The sequence below is a fragment of the Psittacula echo genome (genome assembly GCF_963264785.1).
Source record: "Psittacula echo genome assembly, chromosome: 22".
Classification (NCBI taxonomy): domain Eukaryota; kingdom Metazoa; phylum Chordata; class Aves; order Psittaciformes; family Psittacidae; genus Psittacula; species Psittacula echo.
In genome coordinates this window covers 240,833-252,258 of record NC_137758.1, presented here as the reverse complement: position 1 = coordinate 252,258, position 11,426 = coordinate 240,833, and the positions used below count along the sequence as shown (strand labels likewise).

The following is an 11,426-nucleotide window of genomic DNA, read 5'->3' as shown; positions in this document are numbered from 1 at the left end:
CTGAGGCATCTTTGCTTTTCACATGCTCTGGCTTTACTCAAAGAGCAAACACTTCCTTTTCTGTTTTGATTCAGGGAAGTCAATCCACCTAGCTGACTGCTTTTAGAAAGACCTCACAGGATACTACATTCAGAACAGACTGATCCTGATCAGAATCACATGAAACATTTTGTGTTTAAAGTAACAAAATGGAGACCAGAAAAAGCTGAATCACAAGCTGGTTTGTTGCTCAAGGAAAGTGCTTAGTGACCATTTGTACTCCAGTGTTGCTGCTTTCACCACACAGGGAGCCAATTTGTAATATTCCTAGTGCAGTTTGGCACAGACAACTACAGTGTTCCAGGCTCCACAGCGGTACCCCCTGGCTGGTCACACTACTGACACTTCTGCCTGTGTTGGGCTGTGGCTCTCTGCAGCTGATCTGGAGCAGGAAAGCGCTTGACCTCTAACAGAGCCAATTGTGCTGTTCAGCCACAGTATTATTCCCAAACAATGCTGCTAAGGCTGAGCACTTTACGCCTCCAAGCAGATGTCCCATTATCTTCCTTCCCATTTGCCACTCTGTGTACAAGGAAGCAGCGGATGGGAAGGCAGTGGCCCTAACAGAACTCTAGGAGTTACCAGAAGCTCTTTGCAGTCAAGCAGAATTCAGACTTCAGGCTGCAGAGGATATAGCGATCCATTCCAGAAAGTCCAGAACTCAAGAACCCAGACAATTCCTGTTTTTCCCGACCACTGGCCTGACAGTTACCATTAAGATGGTGCTTTCAGGAGAGCAGAACTGTGTCCAGCTGCAGCTGCCTGGATGCAAAACCAGTGCTGTCTGGAGGTATGAGTAGATTAATAAATAGGAAATAGATCAATATACTTAGAGGCACTTCATTTTCTAGATTTTTTTGAAGCACCATTTTTTAAATATACCTTAATATTTGTAATATTAATATCTGTAATACCTTAATAGTACCTTATAATAACATATAATGTTTGTAATACCTTAATAATTGTAATGCATCTTGAAATGAACCATTCATTGTCGATATAGAATCTGTGGTGCTCTCAGATTCGCCCTACTTGCTTCTTTCACACATTCCAACCCCACTATTTCAACTGCAGGCAGCTCCTACCTTCCACAGCTCAGCTTGACTCCACCTGGCAGCATCTTTTGTCACAAGAAACAGATAAAGTCACTGCACACCCACACCAGGGCTGCACTGCCCAGGTGTAGTATGGAGACCCAACAGATGCAAACAGAAAAAGAAATCACTTTAAAACACGAATGCCCACAAACTCATCCTAGTTTCCTCCTTGTCATCTAATAAGATGTAAAGAGCCCCAGGAGCGCAGCTCCTCTTTCCTCATGGGAAACCTGAGCCTGTGCCTTAGAATGCATAGAAAGCATTGGCACTGGCAAGTGTCACAGTTTTCCAAAGTGCTTCTCACCTCCTAAAGAAGTCTTCCACCAGCTTGTCAAATTTCTGTGAGGAATTCTGCTTTAGGACATTCAGGGGAGTGAGTAAATACTGCTCTGCAAGTCCAGTTGGAAAGTGCTCATCGGACACAGGCGCCTGGCTGACAGCACTAGCTGCTGTGGCTACTCCTGGCTGTCCTCCACTCTGCTCTTCCTTCCCTTTCTCCTTGCCCATGTGACAAGTACAACCTTCTGTCAAGCAGAAAGCAGACTCACAGCAGTTCTGCTGAGGAACCTCAAAACCTCTGAACTCTTCAGATTTCTCAGAGTATTTCTCTGGGGACTCATAAACAACTCCCCTGGGCACAGAGTGCCACACAGCTCTCTTCAAGAGACACTTGGGTTCCTGCCCATTCCTTTTGCTTTGCTGCTGTACGGATTCTTGCACAGGTTTTAGGACTTTGAGGTCAGGAAGTGCCTGGGGGGCAGAACTTAGGTATTCTTGAAAGTAAGCCTGGCACATGCCGCCCTTCACAATTGGGATGACGGAGCAAGGTTTCAGCCACTTCACAAACTCACACAGCTCCGAAAAGGATGAATGATCTGAGTAAGGAATGGGGTGAATGTTGGGATGCGTGACCTTCACTGGCCTGCCGGTAGGGAGGATGGCAATGGTAGGGTGCAGCATATTCCAGCTGACGAGGGTATCCCAGCGGATCTCAGCGACGTCCACAGCACGGATCCAGCCAGCCCCCTCCTCAGTGGTGAACACATCGGGCAGCTCCAGCAGCCGCATCTGCTCCAGGCGCCAGGGGCTCACCACCACCCAGGTGCTGAACTCCACTGCCAGGTCCACCAGCAGCATCTCCTTGCCCAGGCTGTACACACCTGCAAGGAAAGCCATGAGCAGCACACCAGCATCGGGGGAAAGTGAGGGCACCACAGCGGAAGGCAACACTCACCGATAACAACTTGGTGCTGTGGGTGCTTGCGGATGATGCACGCAGCCTGGTGTGTGGCATGCTGCCGCGAGGGCAGGGACCGCTGCGGGTTGCAGTGGGTGTTGTCCAGGTACAGGCGGTCAATGTGGCGGCCCCTCAGCACCGGCTCGCCCTGCATGGTACTGGTGTAGCGGAAGTCCCCTACAAGGATAGGGCTGTCAGGGTGGGCTGGGGGCTGCAGCGAGGGCCGCAGGGGGCTGCCCCGTACCTGTGTAGAGGATGGTGCCGAAGGCGCCCTCGAAGAGGAACATGACTGAGCCGGGGCAGTGATTGGAGTCGAGCAGGGTCACTGTCACCCCCTCGCCTAGGATATGGCTTTGACCCACCTCTAGGGGACGGATCCAGCACGTCGGCACCTGTGGGGACCGGGCGATGAGGGGAAGGGACCAGGCCGGGCGGTGAGGGCAGGGCCGGGGGCCCACATACCTGCAGGCGGCGGTGCAGGAGGCGGGCGGTGAGCGGCGAGCAGTACAGGGGCCGGTTCCAGGTGCTGGAGAGCCCCACGGTGTGGTCCGAGTGCAGATGCGAGAGGAAGAAGAGGCGGGCACCGCCGGCCCTGCGCACGCTCCAGAAGTCCACGGCGATGGGCGTTCCGGGGATCACCGTCCCGCTCATGGCGGGAGCGCGGCCCCTCGCTTCCCGCCGAATTCGGGTGGGCGGAGCCGCGCAGGCGCAGAGGGCGACGGGGCGGTGCGAGAGGTGCGTGCGCAGCGCGGGGCAGTGCTGAGGCGGAGCGGGGTCTGGAGTGGAGTGTGCGGCCGGGCCATGCCGTACCTGGGCGGCGAGGAGGTGGTGCGGGAGCTGCGGCGGGCCCTGTCCAATCCGCACGTACAAGCGGATCGGATGCGGTACCGCAACGCCGTCCTGCGGGTTATCCGGTAGGGCGGGCGGCGGCGGCGGGGAGGGTGCAGGGCTGGGGCGGCCCGCGCTGAGCCGTGTCTCCGCCGCAGGCACATGGCGCAGGGCGTGGACGTGTCGGGGCTGTTTCCGGAGATGGTGAAGGCGAGCGCGGTGCCGGACGTGGTGCAGAAGAAGCTGGTGTCGCTGTACCTGCGGGCGCAGGCCCCGCGGCAGCCGCAGCTGGCGCTGCTGGCGGTCAACACTCTGCGCAAGGACTGCGCCCACCCCAGCCCCGCTGTCAGGGGGCTCGCTCTCCGCAGCATGTGCGGCCTCAGGTACAATGGGAGGGAGCAAGGGGGGTGGCCGTGATGCGGAGGGGGACCGTGGCCCACTGGTGCCCTCCCTCCTGCCCGCAGGATGCCCGGCATCCAGGAGTACCTGCAGCAGCCCCTCCTGAGCGGCCTGCGGGATAAAGCCTCCTACGTGCGGAGAGTGGCCGTGCTGGGCTGTGCCAAGATGCTGAAGCTGCAGGGGGACTGCGAAGTGGGTGAGTGGGGTCAGGGCTCTGCAGTGGGGAGCTCACCAGGAGGAGGGGGTGACCCACGGGACCTGGGGGTTGTGCAGGCCTGTGCTGGGCTCGCTGCCTCTGGGTTGTGGTAGTGGTGAAATAGAGGGACTGGGGGAAGAAGGATGATAAGCAGGCTGTCAGCGCAGATCGGACTGGTGATGGAGCACCAAGCACTGTGAGGCTCTTTGTTGGAGTGCCTCTTTCATACCTGCTCTTACAGGGCCTCCTGCTATGCATGGATGCTGTCCGTCATCTTTTCCATCCCAGGAAAGTGGTGGAATCACTATCCTTGGAACTGTTCACAAAACATGTAGATGAGGCCCTCAGAGATATGCTTTAGCAGTGGGCTTGGCAGTCCTGGGGTAATGGTTGGACTCGATCTTAAAGGTCTTTTCCAACCTGTTTGATTTTATGGTTCCATGATTCCGTGGCCATTTCCAGAGTCTCTGATGGGCTGGGCACCATTCCCACATCCACAGCCCTTCAGGGAGAAATTGTTGCAGGCGTTACTGCAGAGCTGGAAGTTCTCTTGGCTGCTTCTTGCCGTTCAGGCTCTATCGTTTGTTGTTGCTAAATGCCTATAGATAGTGATTGAATTGCAGCGTGACAACAGAATCTGATGGAAGGACCTCTGCTTCTTTGCAGATGGTGCTCTGGTGAATGAGCTGTACAGTTTGCTTCGTGACCCGGATCCTATTGTAGTCGTGAATTGTCTGAGGGCATTAGAAGAGATCTTGAAGAAGGAGGGAGGAGTTGTCATCAACAAACCCATTGCCCATCATCTCCTCAACAGGTTGGTTTTCTTTGCTCTTAAGATGGTGCTGGAAGCTTCATTCTTATTCTTGCTTTTTGTGTGCTAGCAGAGCTCCTGTCAGAACTTGAAGGGCAGAGTCAGGCACCCAAAGAGGGAAGTGCCCATCCTAAGAGAACCTAAATAGTTTTTGCTGAGGTTTGAAGAGAAATCTGACCTGCCCTGCTTTTCCAGGGAGTCTTTGCTTTAGCTGCTGGTTTGGTTTTGAACTGTAGGTTAATAGAGCCATAGAATGGTTAGGGTTGGAAAGGACATTAAGATCATCTAGTTCCAACTCCCTGCCATAGGCAAGGATGCCCCAGGCTCTCTCCAACCTGGCCTTGAACACTGCCAGAGATGGAGCATTTACCACTTCTTTGGGCAACTTAATCTGGTTAGGTTTTTTGGTAACAGTACACAGGTATGTTCTGCTGTGTCTCCCAGTCCTTTGAAAGATACATAACTTATCCATTGCTGAAGAGGTTAATGTTTCTGCAGGCAACTATAGAATCAGAGAATAGTTAGGGTTGGAAAGGACCTTAAGATCCTCCAGTTCCAACCCTCCTGCCATGGGAATTCTGCATGATCTGGCAGAAGAGCAGTATTGCTCTGCCCAGGGTTCTTGTCAGTGTTGCTGTCTAGGTTAGAGTACCAGGAAAAGTGTACATGAATGATCCTAATTAAGCTATGTGCATAAACTGGTTCTCTTGAGAGAAAATTGTGGTACCTACTTCTGAAGCACAGCATTTGGCTTGGAACAGACACTGTAAGGAACTTAGGCCTCTGCTCTGCACAGTGCAGATCTCTGTGCTTCTTGACTCCTGCAAACTGTGTTTGTTCTCTCGGCAGGATGGCAGATCTGGATCAGTGGGGGCAGAGCGAGGTGCTTACCTTCCTGCTGCGCTACAAGCCCCGCACTGAGGAGGAGCTCTTTGACATACTCAATTTACTGGATGGCTGTCTCAAAAGCAGCAGCCCCAGCGTTGTGATGGCAGCCACCAAGCTTTTCCTAGTGCTGGCCAGGGAGTACCCACACGTGCAGGCAGATGTTCTGGTGAGAGTGAAGGGCCCGCTGCTGTCTGCCTGCACCTCTGAGAGCAGAGAGCTGTGCTTCACTGCACTGTGCCATGTGCGTCAGATCCTTCGTAGCCTTCCTGGCCATTTCAGCAGCCACTACAAAAAGTTCTTCTGTTCGTATTCAGAGCCCCACTACATCAAATGCCAGAAGATGAATGTGTTGTGTGAGCTGGTGAATGATGAAAATGTACAGCAAGTGCTGGAGGAGCTGAAGAGCTACTGCACTGATGTATCGATAGAGCTTGCCCAACGGGCAATCTTTGCCATAGGTAAGAGCTGTGTCTTGCCTCGGAGCAGTTGCACCCCTAGAACTTTAAGGTGGGCTGGTCTCTGCTGAGTGTCCTAGCATTGAATTGTTTCATAATGTCCTTGAATCTTGTTCAGATATCTGTGCTCTGATATTTAAGGTACTCTAAAGAAATGGTGCATTTCATCTTGTTAATCAGTCTTATGGTGTTGAATGAAACTGTGTAGTGAGTGGAGGAGCTGCTCTGATAACTGCTTGTTCTTTGAGTTGTGATGGGGGCAGAGGTAAGATTATTTGGGGCACTTTAGTTTTGGTTGTGTAAGCTTTAAAACTGTGGAGTTTCTATAGTACTCATAAGGAGAAAGCCAGGGATGCTAAAATCCGTTCTTATGTTCACGAAAACTTCAGAGTTCTGAGGCATGGCTTCAGAAAAAGGAACATATTCCTTGTGTGGAGAACAAGCTCGTTTGACTCCACTTTCAGAAGCTGTAGTCAAAAAGAGAAAGCCTGTTGCTTTGAAGTGAGTTTGTGATGAAGAGTTGGGCTCATGGTTCCTATTTCACTCTGAAAGGTGGAATCTGATGGCCTTTGGTGTCTCTGCAGGCAGTATTGCTAGGACATACACAGAACAGTGTGTGGGGATTCTGACAGAGCTCCTGAGGCTTCAGCAGGAACATATCACTTCAGGTAATCATCTGCACGTTGTTTGCCTGGCTGATGCTTTCAGGAATGGTGTTGCTGGGTCTGTGATCCCAAACTCGAGGCTTTCAAAGGCGTTTGGCTTTTAATTGGTATCTTCCTGATAGAGCTGAGGATGGCTGGTGTGACTGGACACTGTAGTTTTTCCTTCCTTTAGGAACTAGTCTTTGTGGTGAAGGAGTCATAGCTGTGTTCGTGGGCTGATGGGGAGGCTCCTTTCTGGCTGCCACCTGCTGACATGGGGAGTGAGGGACTCACTCAGCAGAGGCATTTTAGTGTCTGCGTGGGGGCCAAGATGATGAATAGATCTTCTAAATCCTTGTGATTTCTGTCCCTCATAGAATCATAGAATAGTTGGGGTTGAAAAGGACCTTAAGATCATCCAGTTCCAACCCCCCTGCCATGGGCAGGGACACCTCACACTAAACCATGGCACCCAAGGCTCTGTCCAGCCTGGCCTTGAACACCACCAGGGATGGAGCATTCACAGCTTCCCTGGGCAACCCATTCCAGTGCCTCACCACCCTCGCAGTAAAGAACTTCTTTATATCCAATCTAAACTTTCCCCATTTAAGTTTGAACCCGTTACCCCTTGTCCTGTCACTACAGTCCCTAATGAAGAGTCCCTCCCCAGCATCTTTATAGGCCCCCTTCAGACACTGGAAGCTGCTCTGAAGTCTCACGCAGCTTCTCTTCTCCAGGCTGAACAGCCCCAACTTTCTCAGCCTGTCTTCATACAGGAGGTGCTCCAGTCCCTGATCATCCTCTTGGCCTCCTCTGGACTTGTTCCAACAGTTCCATGTCCTTTTTATGTTGAGGACACGAGAACTGCACACAATGCTCCATAGTCTGATTCAGTTGTACCAAGGCTTCTCTTTTTCTTCTGCCCTCAGATCTAACTTTATCATTGCTGTTTCAGCCCTCTCTTTTAAATGGTCCTGCTTTCAGTTTTGAAAAATCACATGCTTTCACTCAGCTCTTCAGTTAGCTCTCAGAAGCTGCTGCTGCTTCTGTAACTGGGCACCAGAGCCTTTGCAGTTTTAACCTAAAGCTCATGAGACTTGTTTTGAGTTGATGTTAGTTTTAATTTGTCATTCTGACCTTGTTTGCCTGAAGCATCGTGAGTCAGTGTCTTTTTAAAGGCTGGGAATGTCCACAAAAGAGGTTATTTCCAGCAGCCAGAGGAACAATCTGAAGTTTCAGGCCTTTAGTTTAGACTTTGGTGCACCTTTGCTCTGACAAACACAGCATCGTGGGGCTTTGAAGGGTGTCTCAAATCATAGTCACAAGCAAGGCACTGACCTCCCTAACTGAGATTTACAAAGTCTCTTGAATGGGTGTTTTTGGAATCTATTTCCCTGGTGGTTCTGTAACTCCTGGGGAATGCTGTGCATTTTGTCTCATTGCAGCAGTCATACGAGCTTTTCGGGACCTGGTTTGGCTGTGTCCCCAGTGCACGGATGCAGTGTGTCGGGCCCTGCCTGGCTGTGAGGACACCATCCAGGACAGTGAGGTAAGGCGGCTTTGTGCCCTGGGCTCTTGAGGATGGGTGGACAATGATTCTTTGTCCTTTGGGCTTGAGATTGGTGGGCAAAGATCAGAAATCTCCAGAAGACATGTTGTCAAGTCTGTTCATTTCAGGTCGACTCTGTCTTTCTTGTGAACAGCACCTATTTGCTGGGGTTTTTCCGTGTGGTTCCTTCAGGGCAAGCAAGCGTTGATCTGGCTCCTGGGCACCCATGGTGAGAAAGTACCAAATGCCCCCTATGTTTTAGAGGACTTTGTGGAGAATGTGAAATCAGAGATGTTTCCAGCGGTGAAGATGGAGCTTCTGACAGCGCTGGTGCGCCTCTTCCTGTCCCGTCCTGCTGAGTGTCAGGACATGCTAGGGAGATTGCTCTACTTCTGCATAGGTGGGTTCCCTTCATTCTCTTTCCCTGGAGCTGTAGTACAGGCTTTTTGGGACCTGGTTTGGCTGTGTTCCCAGTGCATGGATGCTGTGTGTCAGTGTCCTAGTTGTGAGGACACCATCCTGGATGGCAAGGGAAAGTGGCTTTATGCCTTAGGCTTCTACCTACCCCTGGGTGTCTGATTGATGAGTGCACCAGGCTTACACTGTATCCCTGAGAGTCCATTTTTAATAATAAAGGTTACTACTTCAGGAAAATCTGGATGATAGAATTCTCCATAAATTATGTCTCTCTGATTCCCAGAGGAGGAGATGGATATGGCCGTACGAGACCGTGGATTGTTCTACTATCGCCTTTTGCAGTCTGGTGTGGAAGAAGTGAAACGGGTCCTGTGCAGCCCCAAGTCTGATCCCTCTCTGGGGCTTCTGGAAGATAAAACTGAGCAACCCGTGAATGCGTGGGCTTCAGAGTTTAATACTCTTGCACCAGTTTATGGCAGAGAACGCTGGGCACTTGTCACTGCTCACCAGCCAGCAGAACCCTCTTACACTTGTTCTCCTCATATTGACTCCAGCAACAGAGACAGGGGTAACTCACTTCATCTGGGATCTGGTTTCCTCTTGTAGATGTTCTCATGTGGGTTTAATATTTGGAAGAAGATCACAGTGCTTTGAGAATGCTGACTTAGTGTTCTGACTATCCTGTGCAATGTGTGGCTGATCACCACCTCACTGGGCCAGGGGGTGCTGCTGGAGGCAGTTGCTGTGATCCCAGCCACCTTGGTGGCTCCATAGGATGTTCTTTGTTAAATTGGGAGCTGCACCTTGGATGCTGCATCTCACATATTTATGGTTTCGTTTCAGAGTCACTGATTTCTGAAGACAATAAAGAAGTCCTCAAGGTTCATCCTGATACAGGCAGCTTGACCTTAGTTCCCGATGTTTACCTGACTGCAGAACAGTTTGAGAAGACCTGGCTGAGCTTGGATACAAACTGGCACCTTTCTCTGCCCTGGTGTGGAGCAGTTCGTCCAGATACCATACAGACAGCTCTTCACGTTGTCCACATCCAGACTATTGCTATGAGCAAAGCTGGTGTCCAGTCGTGGAAAGCTTATCTCAGTGCTCAGGATGACACAGGTTGCCTTTTCCTAACAGAGCTCTTGCTCGAGGCAGCAGATTCGGAGATGCAGGTTTCAGTGAAGCAGAGTGAGGCAAAGCCAGAGGCAATGCAGGCCTTTATTTTGGCGTTAAAGACAGTCATGGGGACAGTTGCTGGGCTGGAGTCCTGACTGGTCCCTGCTCCTAGTAGGATGCTTGCTCAGAGCATGGGAAGTTTATTTCTCTGGCTTTATTTGCCATACTTGATGCTGGTTTTGTACTTTAAAGCTGTGAGAGCGTTTGCTGCCCTTTCCTGGGCTTGAACAGCACTTGTGGTGAGGGGGTCACTGCAGTGGAGCAAGGGGGAAGGGTCTGTCCTCCCTCTGGGGTGGGGAAGGGACAAGGTGATGCATTCGTGAGCCTGCTGCTTCTGGTCTGAGTCACAGAAGTGGTGTCTGTGGTGCTTGTCACAAGGCTCTTACGTGGCTGATGGAACCAGAGACGAGCAAAAGTCAGGGATGTGTTTTGGAGAGGTTTTTTCATGAGAATCGTAAATGATTCAAGAGAAGAGTTCTGAGACTCCAGGATGCGGCTGCTTATCTCACATTAAGAGGAACAGTGCAGTGAAGAAAGAAGTATTTAGTTCTTGGCTCCCTTTCCATGTGATTTCAGTAGTAGCTTCCCTACCAGTGACTATTGCTCTGCTGTGTCAGAGATGGGTGGACAAGGTACATTGGCCTCAATAAATGTACCTATTTTTTTTTTTCAAGAGAAAGAAGTGTATTTTCTCATTGGAATGTGTTCCTGGAGTCATGAATCTCCCTATCTGAAGTCCCCCCCTCAGCTCCCTGTGGCCAGGGTAACTGTGAGAAAACACAAAGTGTGCAGGTCTTGTATGATGTGTTCATGTGAGTTAATACAGTGTGAGTGTTGCAGCCTGCATCCCTTTGGCCATGTTACTGAGCTGTTGGTCCTCACACTGACACAAATAATGGAATAATTGCTCTTTAGAGAATTAACTGCATGGAATATTACATTTTGGTTGGATGTCATACTTGCTCCTGTCCAGTATTGTCATCCTGTCCCTACAATGGTGCACATGAGACAGTGCAGTGCTACACGACTGAGTTCTGTCAGTTAAAGTCACAGTCTGACTTTGTTTTGAAGAGCATCACTCCATCTGCTCTGCTGAGAGCTGGACTTTGCACAGTGTCAGGAAGAGTGTCTGTGTCCCAGCCATGTTTGACCCAGTGGCAAAACCCTGAAGAAGGCTTAAGGCTGAGGTACATGGATTGATATAACAGGGCTTTATGGTACTCTGTAAGGAGTGGCTTTGCTAACCCTATTCTGTAAGATTTCATGTCACTTTTAATCTCTTTTAATGACTGCCCATGGCAGGGGAGGGTGAAACACGATGATCTTTAAGGTTCCTTTGAACTAAAACGCATTTTGTGATTCTATGACTGTTGTACCTTTAAACTGCAATTTGCATTCCCATGCACTGAAATGCTGCTGTCACTGTTAAACAACAGGCTTTAGATTTAATTTCTCATTGTCCTAATAAAAACGTGACTCATTCCTGGCTGTGCTGCTGCTGTCCTGAGCACGGTGACTGCCCCAGAGCCCAGGGCTGCAGGCGCCTGAAGGAGAGGAACTGGCTGAGGGATGGGGGTTGGATCAGGAAGTGGTGCTTCCAGATCAAGTTACCCACCACTTCATGTTGAAAGATCCTGCTTTCAGTTCCTTATGAATTTGTCAAAGGTGGAAATGGTTTTGCTGAAACTTC

At 50.6% G+C, this 11,426-nt stretch overlaps 2 protein-coding genes across 2 annotated transcripts; one reads left to right on the top strand and one right to left on the bottom strand.

The window, feature by feature from the left end:
* Positions 1-995: 995 nt before the first annotated feature.
* DCLRE1B (DNA cross-link repair 1B) lies at positions 996-3,062 on the bottom strand. Its single transcript, XM_080632746.1, has 4 exons — positions 2,836-3,062; positions 2,618-2,765; positions 2,371-2,550; positions 996-2,296 (listed from the first exon to the last, which is right to left on the bottom strand). The coding sequence occupies exons 1-4, from the start codon at positions 3,022-3,024 to the stop codon at positions 1,437-1,439; spliced, it is 1,377 nt and encodes a 458-aa protein (XP_080488872.1). The 5' UTR covers positions 3,025-3,062; the 3' UTR covers positions 996-1,436.
* A 90-nt stretch (positions 3,063-3,152) lies between these two features.
* AP4B1 (adaptor related protein complex 4 subunit beta 1) lies at positions 3,153-11,217 on the top strand. The gene is made up of 10 exons (XM_080632745.1): positions 3,153-3,287; positions 3,360-3,584; positions 3,666-3,796; positions 4,463-4,610; positions 5,457-5,953; positions 6,535-6,618; positions 8,040-8,143; positions 8,336-8,543; positions 8,844-9,128; positions 9,404-11,217. The coding sequence occupies exons 1-10, from the start codon at positions 3,175-3,177 to the stop codon at positions 9,829-9,831; spliced, it is 2,223 nt and encodes a 740-aa protein (XP_080488871.1). The 5' UTR covers positions 3,153-3,174; the 3' UTR covers positions 9,832-11,217.
* The last annotated feature ends 209 nt before the right edge of the window (positions 11,218-11,426 follow it).

Bases quoted from the DNA above. Each gene is read 5' to 3' on its own strand.
- DCLRE1B (XM_080632746.1), bottom strand. From the start codon at position 3,024: ATGAGCGGGACGGTGATCCCCGGAACGCCCATCGCCGTGGACTTCTGG. The intron at 2,551-2,617 runs GTACGGGGCAGC...CTATCCTTGTAG, and splicing joins CGGCACCATCCTCTACACAG to GGGACTTCCGCTACACCAGT. The intron at 2,297-2,370 runs GTGAGTGTTGCC...CTTTCCTTGCAG, and splicing joins ACAGCACCAAGTTGTTATCG to GTGTGTACAGCCTGGGCAAG.
- AP4B1 (XM_080632745.1), top strand. From the start codon at position 3,175: ATGCCGTACCTGGGCGGCGAGGAGGTGGTGCGGGAGCTGCGGCGGGCC. The intron at 4,611-5,456 runs GTTGGTTTTCTT...TTCTCTCGGCAG, and splicing joins GCCCATCATCTCCTCAACAG to GATGGCAGATCTGGATCAGT. The intron at 6,619-8,039 runs GTAATCATCTGC...GTCTCATTGCAG, and splicing joins GCAGGAACATATCACTTCAG to CAGTCATACGAGCTTTTCGG.